At 47.4% G+C, this 25275-nt stretch overlaps 1 protein-coding gene across 2 annotated transcripts in view; it reads right to left on the reverse strand.

Annotated features, from left to right (window-relative positions):
* The window catches only part of LOC142768829 (uncharacterized), a 134451-nt gene extending 109589 nt beyond the window's left edge, over nt 1–24862 (reverse strand). Inside the window, exons 1-2 of one of the 2 annotated variants that reach the window (XM_075871162.1) lie at nt 24628–24862; nt 9688–9720 (exon numbers count right to left, since the gene is read on the reverse strand). In XM_075871162.1, the coding sequence (XP_075727277.1) occupies nt 9688–9720; nt 24628–24735 (141 nt within the window). In that variant the 5' untranslated portion in view covers nt 24736–24862. The remainder of the gene's footprint in view (nt 1–9687; nt 9721–24627) is intronic. The other variant, XM_075871152.1, reaches the window with a different exon arrangement.
* Nucleotides 24863–25275: the final 413 nt, after the last annotated feature.

Genomic DNA, 25275 nt, shown 5'->3' on the forward strand with positions numbered 1-25275 from the left:
ATTCCTTCAGCAGGGTATGCAGTGCGGCCTTCTTCTCGTCCGAAAGCTTCGAACTGACGTCGATGTGGTCCAGAAACTTATCTCCATCAACCATTTCCTCGGATGCGAAGCACTCGGTGACATCCGCTACACGGTCTCCGAAGGCCACGGTGGTGCCGCGGAAAAGATGTCGGTGCTCGAAGTTAAAATTTGTGACGAGTATCTGCGACCGTCCGTCACGCACACGCAGAATGCTTCGCACTGCACACACACCTTGAAGCAGTAAAAGGGATACGTTGCTCTCGGCGACCACGTCACCGTCTTGGAGGTCTTCACAGGTGACTTCTACGAAAGCAGTCGCTCGGGGAGGCAACGTCACGCTTTCGTCGGCAACACGCAGCGCAGGTCTACGACAGCTATCAGCGCCTCGATCGGTTGCAAGTTGCGTCGAGAAAGTCACCATTCGCTCGCGGAGATTTATGATCGCGCCATTCTCTCGAAGGAAGTCCATTCCAAGGATGAGCTGACGAGAACAGTCGCGTAGTACGAGGCAGGTTACCACAAACGTTGACTCGCGTATTTCCACTCTTGCGGTACAGTGACCCAATGGAGTAATAACGTGGCCTCCAGCAGTGCGAATACGCGTCCCATTCCAAGGTGTCATCACTTTCTTAAGACTGGTTGCCAATTTTCCGCTCATAATAGAATAATCTGCACCTGTGTCCACCAATGCGCTAACCTGAAGACCGTCTATCAGCACGGGAATGTCGAGTGAGACTCGGCCACTGGGTTCAGACGCACAATCCGGCATTTCTCTCGCACTGCACTCAGACGTCAATTCAATGTCTGCAGCGTTTTGTGGAAGCGTCGATAGGAGGTCTTCCGCACTTTTAGTCCCAGCGACCTCGCCCCCGAAGGTCGCTGCCTTCAGTTTTCCCGACGAGGGCTTGGGGAACGTCCCTGTGCCATCGTACTGAGACGTGGTCCAATAGCTGCGGGTCGTCGTGGAGATGGAGACCGCGATTGACGCCGTGAGAAAGGCAGGCGTTGCTGCGCGAGGTAGTCCTCAATCTCTCTTGGCCTCTGACCAACTAGGGGACGAGGCGAATGAATAGAGAAACCGCGCAGTCCAAGTTGTCGGTATGGACATTCCCGGTAGATGTGGCCGGCTTCACCGCAATGGAAGCAGAGGGGTCTTCTATCCGACGTACGCCAAATATCGGACTTCCGCGGAGGGGCACGGCGACCGTCGATGTCTAAACCAGCATGCGCAGATTGAATTGAAACTGGCGGCATCGTCTGGATTGGGACTGCAGGGCTTGAGACCGGCATGGAAGTGCGCAGAGCTTCGGCATATGTGCGGTTCCCAACATCAGTGGACGCAGGAGGTGGTTCTAGATTTGTAACCGTTGGTTGAGGGCGACGGCTGTGAAGCACCTGCTGGACCTCGTCCCGAATAATATTGGTGATGCTGCTTACCTCCGGCTGTCTCGCCCCGTGTAGTTTCGCGATTTCCTCGCGGACGACGGAGCGGACGATTTCGCGAATCCACTCAATGCTGTTGCTCCCGAAGCTGGCGGAAAATTCAGTAGGTGATGCAGAATTCACTTGCCGGTTGAGTAGGGCTGACCGCTGATGAAGTACCCTCTCCATCGTAGTGGCTTCGGTCAGGAATTCTGCTACACTCTTCGGAGGACTCCGCACTAGACCAGCAAAAAGCTGCTCCTTCACGCCTCGCATCAGATAGCGTAGCTTTTTTTTCTTCTGGCATTGCCGGATCCGCTCGCCTGAAAAGCTGCGTCATGTCCTCCACGTACATGGTGACGGTCTCATTAGGCATCTGGATGCGTGAATGCAATGCACGTTCAGCACGATCGCGGCGGTCGGGGCTCCGGTAGGTCTCCAAGAGGCGATGCTGGAACTCGCGCCAGGATGTCAAGACATCACTTCTGTTCATGAACCACGTTCGGGCGCCGTCTTTCAAACACGCGTAGACGTTGCGGAGTTTGGCGGCTCCGTCCCAGTAGTTGATCGCTGCGACGTGTTCGAACTCGCTCAGCCAGTCGTCCACATCCTCAAACAGCTCTCCGTGAAAGGGACTAGGCATCAGCGGGTTCTGGACAGTGCAATAAATTGGTGCCGACGACGTAGGAGTTTCCATGACGCCTTGAGGCGAAGTCATAGTCGCTCTATGGATAAGCTGTGCCGGTGTCTCTGGTGGTAGGCCTCGTTGGCGGCGGCTTGTTCTGTGAACTGGCGTGTCCACGGGCACAGGGCTTGTGTTCCGGCTCCTGGGCGGGCTCTTGTGCATGGGGTGCGTCGTCAGTTGTCGTACCCAGCAGCTCCACCAATCTTGTCACCAATCTTGTCACCAATCTTGTCTTACTCAAGGAAACCTTCCGCAGAACTGCTCGTCAAGCTAGGAAAAACAAAAGCGGCCCAGTCCCAACTTCTTCGTCCTCTTCCACACGAAAACCACGCGAATTCATGCGGCAATATTTAGGTTCTTTGAGGCTTTAACGACGTGTCTTATGACGCCTCGCGATTGAGCGGCAGTGTGGACGCCACCATAGCCGTCTCCTTTCTCCAGCACAGGATGAAGAAGATGTGCCTTATCGGCTAGCTTTTTCTTCTTGTTCCCTACCTTTATTCATGTTGAGCGTTTTGCTCCCTCTGAACTATTATTCATTTCCTCTGCTGCCGAGACGCTGTCGTTAGAACCTTTGCGTGACGTGTAAAGCAAGACCCACCACCCGCCTCGGTGCGCCAATGAGTACGTCATGTTGGGGATAGCTGCACGGCCATGAGACACTGTAGAAAAAGTCCCATAAAACTTCAAAAAAAAAAAACTACGCACCGGTAAAAAGTTGCTATCCGCTTGCTCCTGGGAGCAAGCTGTTTTGATTGGTACTCAAGAAAAAGAGACTGATGTGATAAAACTGGTCAAAAGAGTTATTGTGGACCCACATCCGCACTGAGCGAGTGCCCTCCGTGTTCCTTCTCTATTCTTGTATTCATTTTTGCGTTTCTGGAAAACCATACTTGACGTAAACTTGTATAAAAAGACTTATTTACCGAAGAGTAGACGCTACATGCACCGAAGATTGCAGCATTGCTCTGTGTTTGCCGCGTGAGTTACTTCGCAACCTAAACTCTTGACGTCAATATATACCATCTCTCACTCCCTTACTCACTCATGTTCCCGAAATAGAATGAATTGCCAACACATAAATTCATATCAATACTTCCACGATAATATACTCACATGATATATACGTTAACGTGTAGTCAACCGTAGCAGCTGATGCTCTATGAAATGAAATGGCATGCTGCGCGACATCTGTCTGATGAATTTTAGTTACACGTAATATATGCAAGGCAGTTCTACTATTTCAATCCTTTCGCAATTACAAGAAAGACTAACGTCCCAGACAGAGCTTGAGTGCTGGTACTTTTCCTTATGAAAAAATTCAAAGAAATACGTTCATTAGTGCAGGTCATTTAAAGTCAAAAGGCAAGAACAATGACAAAACAGCGAGTGAAAAGATTACACACATATATATATATATATATATATATATATATATATATATATACATATATATATATATATATATATATATATATATATATATATATATATATATATATATGAGAGTAGACGCGCTTTCACATAACAACTGTTTATTGTGCCGACGTTTCGACGGGAACCCCGTCGGCACAATAAACAGTTGTTATGTGAAAGCGCATCTACTTTCATATTTATAACCTTGCGGCAACCGAAGTTATTCTTCTGCATATATATATATATATATATATATATATGGTGTGTGTGTGTGTTTCGAAAAAGTTCCAGGGATCCGGTCCGGTCAACCAATAGTGAAAAAAATAAAGGAGTACACTTCCATAAATTGGATACGTTTCTACTCTACGTTTCGACCATGGCACGGCCGCAGCACGAAGGGCGTGCCATGGCCGAAACGTACGATATAAAAGTATCCAATTTTCATTAGTATGCTCATTTATTTCTTGAATATATATATATATATATATATATATATATATATATATATATATATATATATATATATATATATATATATATATATATATATATATATATATATATATATATATATATATATATATATATATATATATATATATATATATATTGCCACGCTGTGCTGGTGGCAGAAGACGAGAGCGAAAAAGTGATGGCTGCTGCGGCTGAGTAAACACTTGTCCACTTCGAGTTTCTGTCTATCGTTTCCTCCCGCGACAGACTGGTGGACGGGCTGGGTACTCTACTGCAATGCCTTATGCCTGCTGGTCCTGAACCAGAAGCAACCACCGCCAGTGCGCCAGGGTCTGCTGATATCCATCGAAGCAGCCGCCGCCTTCAAAGACTACCAACAAAGTACGGCCCCCTGGCAATTTTCGTGAGGACAATTTTTGCCATATCCGCAATCCAAACCTAGCATTATCCATTCGCTAGCGTACCTTGTGGCATCAACACGCCTCGCACACCCAAACCATTCTATGGTGATGCCGGCGAGGACGTCGAAGACTGGCTTGACCATTTCGACCGCGTCACTGCCATCAATGACTGGAACAATCACCGTAAGTTGAAGAACGTGTATATCTCCCTTTTAGACATGGCAAGAGTGTGGTATGAGAACCACGAAACTTCATTCACAAGTTAGCAGGAATTCCATCGGCAGCTTCGCGAGACGTTCAGTAACCACGAATGGAAAGAGAAAGCGGAGCAGGCATTTTTTTCGCGGTTTCAAATGCCGAACGAGAGCGTCGTCATGTTTGTCGAAGAGATTTTGCAATTGTTTTGACGGGCTGAACCCAACAAGCCAGAAGACAAGAAAGTGCGCCTGCTGATGCGAGGTGTTAAGGAGCAACTTTTCGCGGGCCTTGTGCGCAACCCTCCTACGACTGTGTCGGAGTTAATACCTGTGGCCACAAATATGGAGCGCATGCTTCGGCAGCGGTTGTCGCAGTATGAGCGTCAGACGGTCTTGTCCGTTGCGTGCTCGCTTGTACTAAGAGGTGACAAGAGGAAGGTCCTCACAGAACTCATACGGCAGTTTGTACGCAAAGAACTTCGGAAATTTCATTCAGCGTCCCCTCCCAGTAGCACTGCTCTTACGGACGTCGTTCGTAACAAAATCAGGCAGTTCGTTCACTCCTCATCACCATCGCAAGTCGAACCTCCCACGCTTTCCTACGCGGATGTCCTACGCGTCTCCACGCCGTCGATGGCAAATTTTGCTCATCCAACTGCTGGGACACCTAGAAGCTTTCCAAGTCCAACCCATCGCCTGGCTTTCCAGGCCAATTCTCGTACTGGCCTGCGGAAGTCCACCGTCTGGCGTGCACCCGACAATCATCTTTTGTGCTACCATTGTGGCGAAGTTGGGCACATGTACCGCGATTGATACTACCGACGAATAGGCCTACGCGTATTCCACCCAGATGCCCGTTGTCCACGCTATGGTGATCGCCTACGAGAAATTGCGGATTACTTGGAATGTAGTCATCACGCTCTTGTCCCGCCACGACGAAAGTCACTGTCACCATCACCCCGTCCGTCTGCATCAACGCACCACGCCCGGCCCGCTTTTGGGTCCCCTGGTGTTAGTGGCGAAAGCCCACGCCGGGGAAACTGAAAACGGCGAGCTCCGGAAGTGAGGCCACAGTCACAGGAACCGACAAATACTCTCCGCCGCTGCCTTACAACGTGCCGTTAAATCCTGTTTGTGAAACCGCCAACAGAACATCCGCTGCTATTACCGTTCCCGCCGACTGTTATGCGATGACTGCGCTTGTTGACACAGGAGCTGATTATTCGGTAGATTATTCATTGGCCACCCGTCCAGACAAGGTGCTGACTATTCGGTAGATTATTCATTGGCCACCCGTCCAGACAAGGTGCTGACAACGTTGGACGGCCCTCAACTAATCACCACTGGAGGACACCTCGTATCCCCTATAGAAAGGTGCACCCCCAGGCTTGAGATTTGTGCGTCGGCTTTTGTAGCGTCATTCCTGGAACTGCCCTAATGTTCTCAGCCGGTTCTTTTAGGCATGGATTTTCTGCAAGAGTATGGAGCGATAATTAATATTCGTGATTTGTTCATCAGTTATGCTATCTGTGTTTCTCCAGATTCCGACATTTAGAACGAACATCCTGGCGTGGCCTCACGCGTAGTCGATGATTGTGTCAAGTTGCCACCTCGCAGTAGTGTTATCTTCGTGCTTGTTTAGTGTCCACGGGAGCAGTCGATTACGGGCATCGCCGAAAGTAACCTGACGTTATTGCTTGATCAGGAATTCGCCATTGCTGAAAGTGTCGTTCAACTCCGAAATGGCCAGGCTATTGTTTTAGTTATGATTTTCAGTGGCGAACACAGGCATTTTTCGAACCCACAACCATAGCTTACCTGGAGGCATTGAATGATTTGGACGCCTTCCCTTTAATTACGACGATCTCTACTGAGAACAGCTGCGATACTGACGTGACTAGTCGCCTCAACGTCAATCGTCAGTTAGAAGAACATAAGAGGGAAATGCTCCTCAGTCTCCACTCATTCTTTAGTAACTGTCTTGCCACTACTTCGAAAGTCCGACAGACTCCTCTAACGAAGCACAGAATCATTACTGAGCCCAACGCCCAACCCGTGCACCAACATGCTTACCGCATGTTGCATAAGGAGCAGGATGCTATCCGTCATCAAGTGAAACAAATGCTCGACGACGACGTAATTCACCCAACTACCAGTCCTTGGGTGTCACCACTTGTTCTGGTAAAAAAAAAACATGGTTCATTACGATTCAGCGTCGACTACCGCAAACTGAACAAGATAACGAGAAAAGACGTATATCTTCTTCCTCGTATTGATCACTCCTTGGATCGCCTGCGACACGCCCGTTACTTCTCTTCCATGGATCTTCTTAGCGGATATTGGCAGATTGAAGTAGATGAATGGAACCGAGAAAAAACAGCGTTTATTACACCTGACGGTCTCTATGAATTTAATTTTCTTCCTTTTGCTCCAGCCACATTCCAACGAATGACAGACACAGTTTTATGTGACGTGAAGTGGCGCTCTTGTTTAGAGTAATTAGACGACGTTGTCGTTTTTTCTACTACTTTCGAATAGCACATTGAGCGGCTTGAGGTGGTTATTCTGGCTATTGGCATTGGCAGCCTCTCTCTAAAACCGGGAAAGTGTTATTTTTGACATGAGGAACTTGAATTCCTTGGCCACAATGTCAGCAGCAGTGGTGTTCACCACTATCCTGAGAAGAGTACGGCAGTTGCTTTGTTCCCGATACCGAAAACAAAGCATGATGCACGCCCAATTGTGTGCATTTGTGCCTAATACCACCACCTCATGCCTAACATTACGAAAATCGCCGACCCTCTACAACAATTCGTCAAGGACGACGTCGCCTTTGTCTAGGGCCCCAAACAATCCTACGCTTTCCGCGACCTTCAACAACGCCTACAAACGCCACCGATCATTGGTCACTTCGACACTAAAGCAGACACAGAAGTCCACACTGACGCGAGCACCCTAGACATCGGAGCTATTCTTGTGCAATATCAAGATGGCGTGCAACGCGTCATCGCCTGCGCTAGTCGCTCGTTCTCATCTGCAGAGAATAACTACTCGACGACTGAAAAAAATGTCTGGCGGTTGTATGGGCCATAACGAAATTCAGGCCTTACTTGCACGAACGCCGCTACGGAATCGTCAGTGCCCACCAGCCTCTCTGCTGGCTAGCGCATCTGAAAGATCCTTCGGGCCGTCTTGCTAAACGGAGCCTTCGGTTACAGGAATTCGATATAACGATGATTTGCAAGTCTGGCCAGAAACACACCGACGCTGACTATCCCGCGCACCCGTCGAGGTCGCTGCAGAAGACATGGTTGAAGACTTCAGCTGCCATGCTATTCTCGCATCATTAAATGGGGCTGAGCAGCAACGTGAAGACATAGAGTTACAACCACTGATCGAATACCTTGAGGTACGTCGCCAACAACCCCCCCCCCCCGTCAGTTCATGCGTGATTTGTCATCTTTCTGTGTACGCCCAGACATCCTCTGCATGTGTAACCTTCATCAACCCAAAGCTGTTTACCTCCTCGTCGTTCCTGCTGCTCTCTGCGATGATATTTTGAGTGCTTGTCACGACGAGCCATCGTCAGGGCATCTTGGCTTCGCGCGTAGTCTGCCACGGAACAAGGACAAATACTACTGGCGAATACTTACGAAAACCGTCCGGCAGTACGTAAGGACATGCACAGCCTGTCAGCGCCACAAAAATCCAACGACGAAACCAGCCGGTCTGCTTCAGCCTTTGCGACCCGCTCACGCACCTTTTGAAAAGGTCGGGATAGTACTCGACTGATTTCCGAAGTCTACGGCTGGGAATCGCTGGATTGTGGTTGCCACCGACTACTTGACCAAATACTGCGAAACAAAAGCCACCCAGCGAGCAACTGCTTCCGAGGTGGCTGACCTTTCATGAAGAACATCGTTCTCCGTCACGGTGCTCCCACTGTCGTCATCAATATTGTTGTACTGCTTTTACGGGACAGTTGCTCCGAGAGATGCTTTTGCTGAGAGGCACGCGCACCAAACAGAAACTGCGTACCACCCGCAGACTAGCGGGTTAACCGAACGCCTTAACAAAACGGTTGCAGATATACCTTTGATATATGCCGCCAAGGATCAGAAGAATTGGGATGAAATCCTCCAGTATATAACATTTGCCTACAATACGGCTCTGCAAGAAAACCACCGGCTTTGCTTCTTTTCGTCTGGTTTACGGCCGCGACGTCACCACAATGCTTGACACCATACTTCAACGAACTCTGCCGGGCACGATTACCCCGGATGCAGATGTATTTGTTCAGCGTTCCGAAGACGCCCTGCAGCTGGCGCGCTTTCGCATTTTGTCGAGGCAAAATCGTAATGCTCGCTGATACAACACTTACCACAGATCAGTAATATACGAATCCGGTGACCTAGTCTTGGTTTGGGCTCCTTTACGTCAACGTAGACGCCCAGAAAAATTGTTATGTCGGTTTTTCGGACCATACCGAGATCTTCATCGCCTCGGCGAAGTGAACTACGAAGTTGTTTCAGCATACACGTCACACCGTTCTCGTAGACCACGCTCCCGGGATGTTGTTCATGTCTCCAGAATGAAGCCTTACTATTCGCGTTGACTGCAAGTGAAGAACATTGTGATGTGCAAATAGCCTTCAAGACAATTGTACATTTCTTTCTTGCTTCTTTATTTTTCATCAAGTCCTTTTTATTTTCAATAGACACAGGCATTTTCGACTACCTTTCATTGTTTTTCGGAGCCGCGGCATTCATGCGATGCTTCTTTTTTTTTTCTTTCGGGAGAGGGGTAATGCCACGCTGTGTTGGTGGCAGGAGACGAGAGCGAAGAAGTGAATGGCTGCGGTGGCTGAGTAAACAGCAGTCGTCCACTTCGAGTTCCCCTCTATTTTTCCTCTCGCGACAGTGTATATAAACAAATAAATAAATAAATAAATAAATATATATATATATATATATTTATATATATATATATATATATTTATATATATTTTATATATATATATATATATATATATATTGTTACAAGAAAGTTGTTACAAGAAAAAAAGACTTACTTCCCAGGCAGAGCTTGAGTTCTGGTACTTTTCCTTATGGAAAAATTAAAAGAAATAAGTGCATTAGTGCAGGTCATATAAAGACAATATGTAATGAAAATGTCAAAACAGTGAAGGAAAAATACACACACACTCTCACACACACACACACACACATATATATATATATATATATATATATATATGTGTGTGTGTGTGTGTGTGTGTGTGTGTGTGTGTGTGTGTTTAAAAAAACCTTGGGGCCCGGTGCACATATAGTCAAGAAATAAAAGAGCACACTTACGACAATTGGATACTTTTATACTCTATGTTTCGGCCGTGGCACGGCCGCAACGTACAGTAAAAAAGTATCTAATTTTAATTTTCGTAAGTGAGCTCCTTTATTTATTGGGTATATATATATCATCATCATCATCAGCCTGACTACGTCCACTGTAGGACAAAGGCTTCTCCCATGTTCCGCCAGTTAACCCGGTCCTGTGCTTGCTGCTGCCAATTTATACCCGCAAACTTCTTAATCTCATCTGCCCACCTAACCTTCTATCTCCCCCTAACCCGTTTCCCTTTTCTGGGAATCAAGTTAGTTACCCTTAATGACCAGTGGTTATCCTGTCTACGCGCTACATGCCCAGCCCATGTCCATTTGCTCTACTTTATTTCAGCTATGATATTTTTAACCCCCGTTTTTTCCCTAATCCAGTCTGCTCTCTTCTTGTCTCTTAAGGTTACACCGACCATTTTTCTTTCAATTGCTCGCTGCGTCGTCCTCAATTTAGGCTGAACCCTTTTTCTAAGTCTCCAGGTTTCTGCTCCGTAGCTAAGTACCGCCAAGATACAGCTGTTATATACCTTCCTTTTGAGGGATAGTGGCAATCCACCTGTCATAATTTGAGATTGCTTGCCAAATGTGCTCCACCCCATTCTTATTCTTCTTGTTACTTCAATCTCATGGTTCGGCTCTGCGGTTGTTACCTGCCCTAAGTAGACATAGTCTTTTACAATTTCAAGTGCACTATTACCTATCTCGAAGAGCTGCTTCTTTCCGAGGTTGTTACTTTACTTTCGTTTTCTGCACATTCATTTTAAGACCCACCTTTCTGCTCTCCTTGTCTAACTCCGTAATCATGAGTTGCAATTCGTCTCCTGAGTTACTCAGCAATGCAATGTCATCGGCGAAGCGCAGGTTACTAAGGTATTCTGCAATAACTCTTACCCCCAACTGTTGCCATTCTAGGCTTCTGAAAACCTCCTGTAAGCACGCGGTAAATAGCATTGGGGAGATTGTGTCCCCCTTCCTTACACCCTTCTTGATTGATATTCTGTTGCTTTCTTTATCAAGCACTATGGTAGCAGTTGATCCCCTGTAGATTTCTTCCAGAATGTTTATATATACTTCATATACGCCCTGATTCCGCTGTGTCTGCATGACGGCTGATATTTTTACTGAATCAAACGCCTTCTCGTAATCTATGAAGACTATGTATAGTGGTTGGTTATACTCTGAGCATTTTTCTATTACCTGATTGATAGTATGAATGGGGTCAATTGTTGAGTAGCCTCTTCGAAATCCTGCTTGTTCCTTTGGTTGATTGAATTCTAATGTTTTCTTTACTCTGTTAGTAATTACCTTTGTAAATAGCTTGTATACTACAGAGAGCAAGCTGATCGGCCTGTAATTATTCAAGTCGTTGTCATCTCCTTTCTTATGTATTAAGATGATGTTAGCGTTCTTCCAAGACTCTGGTACTCTTCTCGTCAGAAGACACCTCGTAAACAGGGTGGCTAGTTTGTCTAACACAATCTGTCCTCCATCTTTCAACAGATCTGATGTTACCTGATCCTCACCAGCAGCTCTGCCTCTTTGCATGCTCTCCAAAGCTTTTCTGACTTCTTCTATTATTACTGGTGGGTTGTCATCTGCGTTACTGCTAGTTCCTATAGTATTAAGTTCGTGGTTGTCTCGGCTACTGTACAGATCTCTGCAAAACTCCTCCGCTATTTTAACTATCCTATGCATATTGGTAGTTATTTTGCCCTCTTTGTCCCTTAGTGCATACATCCGACTTTTGCCTATCCAAGGTTTCCTCGTCACTGCTTTGACGCTTCCTCCGTTTTTAAGAGCATGTTCTATTCTCTCCATGTTATACCTTCTTACATCGCATACCTTACGTCTATTAATCAACTTCGAAAGCTCTGCCAGTTCTATTTTGTCTGTTGTACTTGACACTTTCATGATTTGACGTTTCTTAATTAGGTTCTTCGTTTCCTGGGAAAGCTTGCCAGTGTCCTGTCTAACTACTCTGCCTACAACTTCCACTGCACACTCCTTAATGATACTCGTCAGATTATCGTTCATTGTATCTACACTAAAGTTTGTTTCCTCACTAAGAGCCGAGTACCTGTTCTGCAGCGACACTCCGAATTTCTGTACTTTCCCTCTCAGTGCTAGCTCTTTGATTAGCTTCTTGCGTATCAGTTTATGTCGTTCCTTCTTCAAGTCTAGGCGAATTCGAGACCGTACGATTCAATGGTCACTGCAACGTACCTTGCCAACCACTTCCACATTTTGCACGATGCCTGTGTGGGCACTCATTATAAAGTCTCTTTCGTTCTTATTTTCGGCATTAGGGCTCCTCCATGTCCACTCGCGGTTTTCTCGTTTTCGGTAGAAGGTATTCAAAATCCGTAAAATATTGCGTTCTGCGAATTCTACTAGTAGCTCTCCTCTGGCGTTTCTAGTACCGATGTTGTAATCTCCTACTGCTTCGTCTCCAGCCTGCTTCTTTCCTATCTTTGCATTAAAGTCGCCCATCACTATAGTATACTGTGTTTTTACCTTACTCATTGCTGATTCCACATCTTCATAGAAGCTTTCAACTGAAGCGTCATCATGGCTTGATGTAGGCGCGTAAGCCTGTACTACCTTCTTTTTGTATCTTTTATTCTGTTTAATTACGATGCCTACCACCCTTTCGTTAATGCTATAGTATTTTTCTATGTTGCCAGCTATGTTTCAGTGAATTAGGAACCCCACTCCCAGTTCTCTTTTGTCTGCCAAGCCCTGATGGCAAAGGACGTGCCCATTCTGTAGCACCGTAAAGGCTTCATCTGTCCTCCTAACCTCAGTGAGCCCTATTATATTCCATTTAACACCCTCTAGCTCCTCGAATAGTACAGCTAGACTTCTTTCACTAGATAAGGTTCTAGCGTTAAACGTTGCCAAGTTCAGGTTCCAATGGCGGCCTCTCCGGATCCAGAGATTCTTAGCACCCTCTGCTGCGTTGCAGATCTGACCGCCGCCGATGTCAGTTGCTTCGCAGCTGCTGGGCACTGAGGGCCTGAGTTATTTGACGTATGAATGTGGGAGGTAGTGGCCAGATACTGCACCAGGGTGGCCAATCCTTCTCTGGTGAGGGAGTGCCTTCCCGGCAGTGGTTACCGGTGAGGCCGCTCCCCCGGCCTCTTAATGCAGTTCCATCAACACGCAGATTTTTTTAATCCGGTTGGGAACTGCGCGGCACCGGGATTTGAACCATTGACCTCTTGCAATATATATATATATATAGTGTTGAGACGTTTATTGGCAGACACTTGTCTATGATGCTTGACAGCGACAGTCAATGCGGGTACTGACTCTCTGGACGAGCTGCTCTTCTTTTCCCTAAAAAGGGCGACCCACTAGAAGGTGCTGGAGAGGACGACCCACTGTACGATGGCTTTGCCACGTCTACCCCGGGTACGAAGAGGGAGCCGCCTGGCGACCTAACAGCTGGTTACTATGAGCGGGTCGTGGTAGGCTTTGAAGCGCTCCACGTTGACAATGTCGCGCCCTCGACGGCGCATGTCCGCAGATGGTTCGATGGGTTCAATCAAGTAATTTACAGGGGAAGTGCGTTTGACGACACGGTAGGGGCCTTCGTATTTGGGCAATAGCTTTGAAGATAGGCCAGTTGAAGTGGTGGGGATCGAGAGCCAGACGAGCGCTCCAGAGAGGAACGTGGGCGCAGTAGTGCTGGTGTCAGCGCGAATGCCTTTTTGGTGCTCCTAATCATGCGCTGTAAAAGTCTTTGCAAGGTCTCGACACTCTTCAGCAAGCTTGGCTATAGCAGAAATAGGCGACCACTCGGACGGATCTGGCTTGTACGGAAGTATAGTGTCGATGGTGTGCGACGGGTGCCTTCCATATAATAAAAAGAAAGGTGAAAAGCCGGTAGTGCTCTGAAGGGCGGTGTTATATGCGTAGGTGACGAAGGGTGGAATGGCATCCCAATTTGTGCGATCGGCGGCGACGTACTTGGAGAGCATGTCACCGAGCGTACGGTTGAAGCGTTCAGTGAGGCCATTCGTCTGCGGGTGGTAAGCAGCAGTTTTGCGGTGAACAACGTTTCACTCTTTGAGACTGGCTTTGACGACTTCAGAGAGGAAGACGCGGCCTCGATGGCTGAGCAGTTTCTGAGGTGGACCGTGTCGCAGCATAAATCTTTGGAGCAGGAAGGAGGCCACATCGCTCGCTGTAGCCGCGGGCAGAGCGGCAGTTTCGGCGTATCGCGTGAGGTAGTCCACAGCAACAATGGCACAGCGGTTACCAGCCGACGTTAGTGGAAGTGGCCCATACAAATTGATGCCAACGCGCCCAAACGGCCTGGCAGGGCAAGGTAGAGGTTGCAGACCTAGCGACGACAGGTGCGTTGAAGTTTAGCGGTGTTGACATTCTATGCAGGAGCGAACGAATTTCTGCACGTAGCGATACATGCCGCGCCAAAAGTACCGTTGGCGAATGCGGTGGTAAGTCTTCGATACTCCGGAGTGCGCACGTTGCGGATCAAAATCAAAGAATTCGCATATGTCAGAGCGCAGACTGCGGGGTATGACTAGCAGCGACTGGCGGCCGTCACCGTTGTAATTGCGTCGGTGGAGGAGGTCGTCGCGAACGGCGAAATGGTGGGCTTGACGACGCAACGCGCGAGTGGATGGAGTGGATGGATCAGTCAGCAAGTCTATCAGTGAGGCAATTCATTGATCCTTGCGCTGTTCAGTAGCAACGGCATGAATGCTAATGGAAGAAACGGAAAGTTGGGACGCTGAGTCGTGGGCATTGTCGTCAGGCAAAGGAGAGCGCGACAGGGCGTCGGCGTCAGCATGTTGCCTTCCGTTGCGGTACAGCACGCGGATGTCGTAGTCTTGCAGGCGAAGTGCCCACCGGGCGAGACGGCCTGAGGGATCTTTCAATGACGACAATCAGCAGAGTGCGTGATGGTCGGTGACTACATCAAATGGGAGACCATACAAATAAGGTTGGAACTTGGTAAGGGCCCAGACGATTGCCAGACATTCTTTCTCAGTGACGGTGTAATTAGTCTCAGCTTTTGTAAGCGTACGGCTTGCATACGCCACGACATATTCCAGGAACCCTGGTTTGTGCTGCGCAAGGACAGCGCCTAGACCGACACCACTGGCGTCTGTGTGTACCTCTGTAGGGGCCGTAGGGTCGTAGTGGCAGAGTGTGGGAGACGAAGTCAACAAACGACGGAGCGTTGTGAATGCGTCATCACACTGTGATGACCACGAATGCAGAGGCCCGTTACTTCCGAGGAGCTTCGTCAGCGGCGATACGATAGACGCGAAGTTTCAGATGAAGCGCCGAAAGTAAGAACACAGTCCTACAAAACTGCGCAGTTCCTTGACGGATGTCGGCTTGGGCAACTCGGTCACGGCCCGAAGCTTGGCTGGATCGGGGAGAATTTCGTCCTTGGAGACGACGTAGCCGAGTATTGTCAACTTCCGAGCTGCAAATCGGCACTTCTTTAGGTTCAGTTGCAGACTGGTGTCACTGAGACGCGTCAAAACATGCCGCAGGCATTGAAGATGCGTGGAGACGTCCGGAGCAAAAACGACGACGTCATCGAGATAGCACAGGCACGTGTGCCATTTCAGGTCACGCAGAACGATATCCATCATGCGCTCAAAGGTAACGGGCGCATTGCACAGCCCAAACGGCATGACGTTGAATTCGTACAAGCCATCGGGAGTGACAAAAGCGGTCTTCGGTCGAGCGTCCTCAGCCATAGGTACTTGTCAGTACCCTGAGCGCAAATCGAGAGATGAAAAGAATTCGGCTCCTTGCAGGCTGTCAATCGCGTCATCTACACGCGGTAGCGGGTACACGTCCTTACGAGTGATCTTGTTGAGGCGCCGGTAGTCCACACAGAACCGCATAGAACCGTCCTTCTTCGCGACGAGAACGAAAGGAGACGCCTAGGGGCTGTTAGAGGGTCGGATAACATCGCGGCGAGGCATGTCGTCCACTTGCTCGTTGATTGCATGGCGTTCTGTGGGAGGTACGCGATATGGACGTTGCCGTAGTGGTGGTTGTGCGCCTGTGTCGATGCGATGCGTAACAGCGAATGTGCGGCCAAGAGAAGGTTTAGCGACATCGAAAGAAGAGGGGAATTCTTCCAACATGGCCAGAAGCTGGGAGCGCTGGACTGGCGTAAGGTTGTCGGCAATGGAAGGACCGAATACATTAGCAGATGATACAACAGATGTAGAAACAGCACTAAGCGTATCGGAACTATGGCAGTGTGTGTCATCAGGTTGATCCATGACTTTTGCGTCTTCGATGGGTTTCGCGCTGCCGAGTCACTCCCCTCGCACCAACGTAAAACTGTACGCGGATGAGTTCAGAACAAAAATAGTGGTGCTGCCGTGAGTGACTTGCACGGTCGCGAAAGGAACCAGCAAGCCTTTTCTGGTGAAAACACGATGAGATGGCTAGAGGAGTGCAGTGGTGCTGGAAAGACCTGCGCAGTAGACCGACACCGCCGTGGACGAGTTCGCAGGCACTTGCGTGTCGTCCCTGACGAGTAACTTGCTTGCAGCAGGTGGACTGTTGGCCGGCGTCAAAGAAGAGAATTGTGTCAGCTCTATTTCTTCTGGTGAGCAATGAATGACGGCGTCGTGGTGGGGAGAATATTTCATCTTCGGATGACGTCGTGAGAGCATATAGGAATCATGACGAATTCAACAGCATACATCACGTCCTTAATCATGAGGCGGGCTGTACACATCGCTGTAGGGGGAATGCTTTGGGCGCTGGCTGTACGGAGGGAGAGCCCGGAAAGTGGCGTGGTCACTTTGCGCAGTAATCGGCTAAGTTTTGCGTCCATAACGGATACGGCGTCTCTAGTATCTACAAGGGCAGTTGCACGAACACCATCCACAAGCACGTCTATCACGTTCGATGGTCTTTCCTGAGGGCTTCCGCAGTTCGACAGCGTCGCAGCCCTTGCCTCGTGGACTGCGACGACTAGTTTTCCTGGTCACCCTCTAGTGGACGTGGCCGCATCGGTGACAGTAAGCGACGTCGCGGAGAATGTGAACGGCGGGTAGATGGAGCGGGGCGGGACGACGGTGACGTAGGCAACGGTTGGTCATAAAATCGGCTCGATTGGTTCGGAAAATTGGAGGCGACCTGCGCTTGCTGCACACGATTGCAATAGCGTGCTACGTGACCGACGCAACCACAAGCAAAGCAGATGCGGCGATTGTCAGCAGTGCGCCATCGTTCGCGGGTCCCATCCATGTCGCAGAACGCGATGGGCGAGCCCGCTGTTGATATAACTGCATAGTAGGCGGCCCATGGGGCCCGTGGATGACGTCAGCATATGTAGGCGGCACAGTTTCTCCGAAGACCTGGGGCCTGGCGATAATTTCGGTATAACCAAGGGGGCCAGTCACAGGAATAGGTGGGGGTGGCCTGGCGACAACTTGGGCGTAACTGAGTGGTGTAGATACTGGAGGTGGCTGGTGGTAATCAGGAACGACCTCCGCGATTTCCTGCTGAATCGCTCGGCAGAGGAGAGGCATAAGTGTGCTTGACGGCTGTTGAGCACGTTGCGGGGAAGCAAAAGCCAGTAAAAAGACCTGGCGGGCAACTTCCTCGCGCACGAATGTCTTGATTTCAGCGAACAAGGTGGTGTTGTCAGGAAGTGTTGACAAGGCCGAGAGATCAGCGTCACGTGAGGGTGGTCGACGGGTCATCAGGCGCTGCCACCGCAGCTCTTCGTAACTTTGGCATAGTGTAATGATCTCTGCCACAGTGCGAGGGTTCCTGGCCAAGAGCATGGTGAAGGCATCGTCGGCGATGCCTTTTAGAACAGGGGTAATTCTGTCAGCCTTTGACATGCTCGCGTCCACTTTCTTGTACAAGTCAAGGATGTCCTCTATGTAACTTGTGAAGGACTCACCGGTCTGCTGTGCTCGTTCATGTAACCGCTGTTCGGCTTGCAGCTTACTAACGGCAGGACGGCCAAACACGTCGACGACGGCGGTTTTGAAAGCGGACCAAGTGGGGAAATCGGATGCGTGGTTGTTGTACCACATGCCAGAAACACCCGCGAGGTAGAAAACCAGGTTGCCGAGTTTACCTGCCTCGTCCCAATGATTGGGGACGCTGACGCGTTCGTACATAGCAAGCCAGTCCTCGACGTCGGTGCGATCCGCGCCGGTGAAGACAGGAGGGTCGCGGATGCAGGGGACACCGGAACATGGCATCGGCGCAGGAGGAAGCGTTTGCTGAGCGGCGTATTGGTGCATGGTAGAAGGCAGGGTACGGGATCTGAGCTCAATGGGCATCTAATGCGAACCGAAGGTGTTCGAAGGGCACAGCACTCTCCACCAAATTGTTGAGACGTTTATTGATGGACACCCTTTGATGATGGTTGACAGCGACAGTCAATGCGGGTACTGACTCTCTGCACGAGCTGCTCTTCTTTTTCCTAAAAAGGGCGACCCACTAGAAGGCGCTGGAGAGGATGACCCACTGTACGAAGGCTTCGCCACAATATATAGATAAGTACGCAATATATATATATATATATATATATATACAGTTATATTCATATATATATATACATATATATATACATATATATATATATATACATATTATGTTTACGCAAATATTAACTACAATGCTTATGTACATCATATGATATTCAAAATATGGCACCTCGTTCGAATAACTTTTTCTCTCTTTCTCTCTTTTCTGAATTTGAAATAAAATACTGAAAGGGAAGAACAAAAAAAGAGGAAGATCCCACACGAAGGACTATAGTTGGCTGCCCAGTACTTCTAGAGGAAAAATGGGGTGCGAAAGAATGAAAGTGAAGAGGGCAGTCTGTAACTATAATAAAGTGCCTTTACTAGACTGTATTAGGCGTTTGTAATAGTAGACGCAAAAAAACTGATTCGATGGGGAAAGCTGGTAGTTGCGCGCTGACGCCACCCGCTCGCTGGAAGAAAGGGTTACGAGGGCGCTAGTTGGAGTGAAACACTTCAGAATAAAAACAAGCTGAAACAAACTAAACGCCAGACGTTTCCGTTGTACGTATCTTGGGCTCCGTGAACAGTACAAGGGGACAGCGTATGCTCGTACCAGTAACGCGTGGTCCGGTAGAGGAGTCGCAAGGTTAGAAAAAAAAACTGCAACGACCAGCTTTAAGCGGAAGACTTCCGAGGAATTCAACTCGACATTTTCAAGTGACTAGACACAGCTCAAGCAGTGTTTGGAACATTTTAGCATCGTGATCCACCGCACCTCCAAACATTCAGGAAAACAAGCATACGACCGATACAATTTAGAGGCCACAAGACCAAAGACATCCTTGCATCATTGTAACCTACAGGAGAACTTAAAGAAAAGCTACAACAATGTCCTATAGAAAACCAGCCCTGCCCAGGTGATGTGTTGAAAATCCTCACGTGGCGCCGCCAAACGAGTTGGTTCAAAAAGTCCCAGTAGGACCAAGCTCCTGACCACGCCGAAACGCATACAGAATGTTGCATGATTTGTTACTGGCTGAATGTGCTATGACGCCGTCTTTTTTTTCTGCAAAGTGTACAGCCCACAACATTGAGTTGACGCACATTGTCGAAGGCAACCGATAGAGAGCTGTGACTGGAGAGCAAGTTGGTGTAATGGATGAGCAGTGATGTCCCCAGTTGCACATGCCTTCAGCAGTGTCGTCTTCGTGGAGTGATACTTTGGCGACAGTGTGCTTTGCAGTAGGGCGTATGCTGGTCATGGTCAAAATGCACTTGCGGGCTGGTAGGTAAGATATTACTGCATGTGCCTTGATTGCGTATCTCCCTGCTCTAAAACAAGGCGAAATCAACATCAAGGGCGTCTGCGGGACGATCCGGGTTCTGTTCCCATTCCCAGTCCAGAGGGCGCCCAGGCAGCAGACACCAGTCTGGTTCCGGGGACGCGGCAATGATATACGCCCTTGCTCAAGGGAGCGCTCAGACTTCACGGTCTGGTTTCACGAATCAAGAACGTCGGTGGAAAAATTCAAGATGGGTGCTCAATCTGGTGCACAGGTAACACGGGGTAATTCGCCAGAGCACGTCTTTAAAAAGGGAAATTGTTGAGCTTAAAGGGGCTTTACCGGTACCGAGATCCGAATTCGAGTGCTTTCCGAACTCGCGCGAACTACGTGTGGTGGAGCCTCCGATTCCGATTCCGGCGGGGCAACCAAGTAAGTGTAAGGCCATCTCACCACCAGTGCCATAAGAAGGAGCGAAGGCGAGGTCAGAGATTACTTCTAGTCAGGCCTCTGATTCAGAACCATACCCACAATGATTGATATCTATAAATAACGAAACCCTCAACCAAAATACAAAAGCCATAGCTATGCACTAGAACGCAATTGAGCACATGAGTGGAAATCTCACTGACGTAACACGCAGAGTAAAAATATTAGATTCTAAGATAAAATTCGTAGACTTGGGCGAAACTGTTAACGCACAAAAGATGCAGCAGGATCTTGATCGTGAGGAGTGCAATGAGTATGCGGACTCACCGCAGAACATGTTAACAGTTACCAAAATGGCATGTCCAATAGTTAACATTATTTTTTGGCAGTTGAACTGCTCAAGGTATCTAAAACGTAAGGCTTCACTGCTGCAGCTGATCAAGGCACAAAAAATTAGGCCGCTCATTCTACTGTTACAGGAAACTGTCAGTTAGAAGATACATATTCCGGGGCACAAATCATTTTGTCAAAAGCATGATAAGGGCAGAGGCCTAGCTCCTTAATACGAAAGGACACCTCTTTCACGGTTCATGAAGTTAAAATCTATGAGGTGAACTGGAAGAATGGCCTTGAAGCAAAAGTGATAGAGCTTATCCCCAACAAAAACTTTGTCAGAGTATTTTCATCTTAAACTTGTGCAGCCCCTTTCAGCTCAAAAAACACAATCTCTGTGCCATTTTTAGTAAAAGTGCATTTGTAGTGAAGGATAATCCCTAGGTGATAGGTGAGCTGGTGATCTTATTTCACCGCACTCAGCATGGGGATGCAGGATACGATGCAAGAAACGCGACTATTTTGTTGCGGCAAACTCAGATTTAGGTATTACACTAATCTCAGGCTGACATGCCCCCACTAGATAAGAAAACTCGGTATTCAGGGACATTAGGCCGGATCTTTGCCTTACAAAGAACGCTTCAGAAAGGTGGTATAAGCTGCCGGAAAACCTGATAAGTTAGCATTATGTAATCGAACTCGTGCTAGATATAAAGCACCCAGCTCATGAACATTACAGATGTGTAGACTGGCATTTGTTCAGAGAAATTTTAAGTAAAGAAGAAATGGCATACGGTAATCTTAGTGACCTCTTCGCTCGGTTGCAGAAGGATATCACGGAAGCTTCTAAAGTGATCGCAACGGATCAAATGTACCTTCTAACATGGACGCCCAACTTGCCCATCTAATGGAGGCTAAGCGCTCTTTAATTCTGAGGTGGAAACCACACAGGTGAAACCATAGTCTAAAGAAATTTTCAGAAATCAACAAACTTATTGAAGAACACAGTATTGATTAGAACAAACAACAAGGGAGGGATGTTTGCTTAGCAGCCGGTAGTAAAATGCAAGAAAGAGGTGAACGAACATTGTTTAGGCGTTTACAAGATCACGGGCAAATTAGGGAAAAAAAGGAGTTGCGGTCGACCGGCTAATCAACAAATGTAAAGCAAGGGGTACTTCACAAGTAGACCTCTTCCAGAGACTAGCCAATGAATCTCTCGAGCTAGGCCTAAATTTGAGTTGTCGCTCCTCGCTCCGCTATGGTAGCATTCTAGCCCCGGAACTAGATGCCCCTTTTGTGGAGACAGAAATGAGAGTGGTACCAAACAGCCTGAACAGTAGCACTGCTCCCAGACATGACAGAGTTGGTAATAAACTCTTCAAGAACCTGGGTGGTAAAGCTATCGAGTTCGTGGTAAAGGAAGGTGAGGAAGTTTGGGAGTATGGACAGGTTCCTTTTGACAGGAAGTGGCCATGCTAATCCTGACCCCGAAATCAGGCAGGTCTTCCAACCTGGGTGGTAAAGCTATCGAGATCGTGGCAAAGGAAGGTAATGAAGTTGGAGAGTACGGACAGGTTCCCTTTGACTGGAAGATGGCCATGCTAATCCTGACCCCGAAATAAGGCAGGGCTTCCAGCCTGGAGAACCCCCGGCCCATATCTTTAACCTCCTGCATAGGTAAGTTTATGGAACATGCAGTGCATATAACAATATCTAGATACGTCGAGCGCAAGGAGCTCTTCTCGTAAAAAGTGACAGGATTACGACGGACTCTTACTACTCAAGATGTTATGGCTCTTTTCAAAACACAGATCTTAGACTCTCAGAGCAAACATGTCGCGGAAATGCTCTCCCTATACTTTGTCAAAGCCTTCGACAGGATTACCCATGAATGCACACTCAAAAATTATCTGCTCTAAACTTAGAATACATTTCTTTTTTTTCTTTTGCACGATCATTCGAAGAAAGCAGAATGGCAGTCATACGCATGGGGCGTCTGACATTACAAATATATACGCTTGGAAACAGAGGTACTACGCAAGGTGCGGTCGTCCCCCCCCTTTTATTTATTATCGTCATGAGCAAACTGTCAAGGACGCTTGCAGTACTACCGCACATCGGCCATAGATTATACGCGGATAATATAACAATTCGGTGTCTAGGAGGTTCAGAGGCTACTGTAGAGAAAGCTGTCCAAGAATCTCTCGATGCAACTGTGTCTTTCCTGGCAGGCACAAGATTTTCGCTGTTCCCGGAAAAATCAGAGCTCCTGTTGTATAGATAAGCACAACGTGAGGCTAGGGTATTATCACTCCTTAATGAAATACCCACCAGTATTCACACCGAAGACGAACGCACGATTCAACTAGTTGATTCTATGAAGATCGTTGGTCTTGTGATATAAGTCAAAAGTTGTAATGCCAGGGCTATAGCTTATCTAACCACAAGGATAGAAAACATATTTAGGCTAATCATGGGAGATTCCGCTAGCAAAGGTGGGATAGGAGAGGACGTGCTGCCTAGGGTTCATTAAGCTTTCCTTATGAGCGAAGTGAACTACATAGTTTCGGCTTTCAATTGGACACAGTCAGAAAATATTAGAATAGATGCACTCATCCACAGGTGTTATGAGACATTGCTCGGTATTCCAATAAAAACCCACACGGAGATACTTTGCAAGTTGGGGGAACATATTAACATAGATGTGCATAGAAGATAATTGGCACAAATTACCAGACGACCCGGTACGAGAGCAGGAAGAGACCTGTTAAGCGCCACAGGGTGGCAACCTGGCATTAACACAGGTGAGGTAATTCAGGTCGAAAACTTTTGCCTTAGCGGCGTTCGATTATTCGTCGGAGGAGCTCAGAAATCAGCCTGATTGAAGGAACATAGATATTACCAGTGAAAAGAAGCATAAGAACTGCCTGAGTTCATCAGATGATACTCTCCACCCACAGCGGTGTTATATTTGACCTAAAATACGTACCACCGTGGTTTTAATGCAAATAAACAGATATACAATGCGTCTGAACAAAACATACGGTATGTCATCAGAAAATATTGTAATGTGAATTGGAAGAAATGAAGAGTGGACCAAAAGATAGCTTCTAGCCTGCAGGGACCAAACCTGCGACTTTGGAATACCGTGCCCGATGCTCTGCCAACTGAGCTATGGTGTCGGTCATCCCTCCACCCGCTTTACAGGGTACACATACATGATGATGTTGACGGAAGTTGAACCGCCACCGTAGCTCTGATGTGGAGCATCAGGGGCGTTATTCAAAGTCGCAAATTCAGTCCCTGCTGGCGGGAAACTATTTTCATCAACTTTTATTTCTTCACATTTACACTACCACATCTACTAATAATATACCGCCTACTTACATTGATCTCACAGTCTGTCATATGTTGTTATCACTATTGTGATAAAAAAGAGCCCTTCACTTTGCACTCTTTTCCTTCATACCACGGTGGTGTACATCGAGGCACAGGCTTACGTTCGAAACTGATCTGTCGATTTTTTGTTCTGAAGAGAATAACTTTAATTCCGCTGGCCTTTCGTAGACGCAGCCAAGATTCAGGGTGATGAGTTTTCATCACCTATATATAGTATACGTCCTCAGGAGTGGACGTGATACCTCTCGACAAGCCATTGACATTCTCTAAACTGTGATCGAACTATCCGGCGTACGACTGGACCTAAGTACAAAACTTGCGATTAAATTGTGCTAACTTTCGTTATTGTTTTTTGTTGTTTATTGCTCTTGAGCGATTTATGTTTCAGCAGGCTCAGTCGATCTTGATGATGTTCATTTCGGGTTGAGTAATCATAGAAGCAACGCGCCGTTATAACAATCAAGTATACCATTTTAAAACTGTTAACCTTGCTTGACTGAACCAAACTATTCTTCATTTAATCATATGGTATAGTAGCGCAAATTCACGGGGACGAAGAGGACAAGAAAACACGACACTCGCTACTCGCACCATATGGTTAAATGATGTCTCACCAACTAGCCCAGCTCTCAACCCTACCAAACTATTCTTATTGAGCATGAAATCATACCTCCAGGTTTGGAACCTTCTGGTCTGCAGCAACTTGACGGCTTCCTAGGTGTATACCGTAGTAAAATATGACTTGAAAAATTACAACCTGACGCAAGAACTTTAGCATTTTCAAATGCCCAACCTTGAATGGCAAGTACCGGCCTTACTGTGCACTGTGTAAGCTTTTTCGTCACCGCAAGCAGTGCTGGTATTACCACCCTAACGTGTTCACCTCTTATAGAATGACAGGAAAGTCAGATTAACAATTCTTAATCTTCTGTCAAGAGGCTGTTTCTCAGAATTTACGCACATCTCTGAAGGGCACGTTTTTACAAGCCTAACAGCTGTGAATGAATTTCTCTTGCGTCATTATATACAATAAATCGAGGCTTGCTCTGCTTTCTGGAAAGATTAACGTCTATGAAGCTAAGCGTCATCATGCTTTATCAATGTAGGAGAGCTATTTTTAAGGCAAGCTGTTGCAAAGGGGAAAAGTACGAGATGACTTGACAGCTTTTTGCACTGTTTCGTTTTCGCATTAAAGTGGTTTTCTAATGAATAATACTGAATGAATATTTGAAATATTAGAAGGATATAAATAATTTGTCGTAGACCAGCGTTAAAAATTTGCACGGTGCAAAGCTCTTTGTGTCATATATATTTAATT

Source organism: Rhipicephalus microplus, chromosome 1 (assembly GCF_043290135.1).
Source record: "Rhipicephalus microplus isolate Deutch F79 chromosome 1, USDA_Rmic, whole genome shotgun sequence".
Classification (NCBI taxonomy): domain Eukaryota; kingdom Metazoa; phylum Arthropoda; class Arachnida; order Ixodida; family Ixodidae; genus Rhipicephalus; species Rhipicephalus microplus.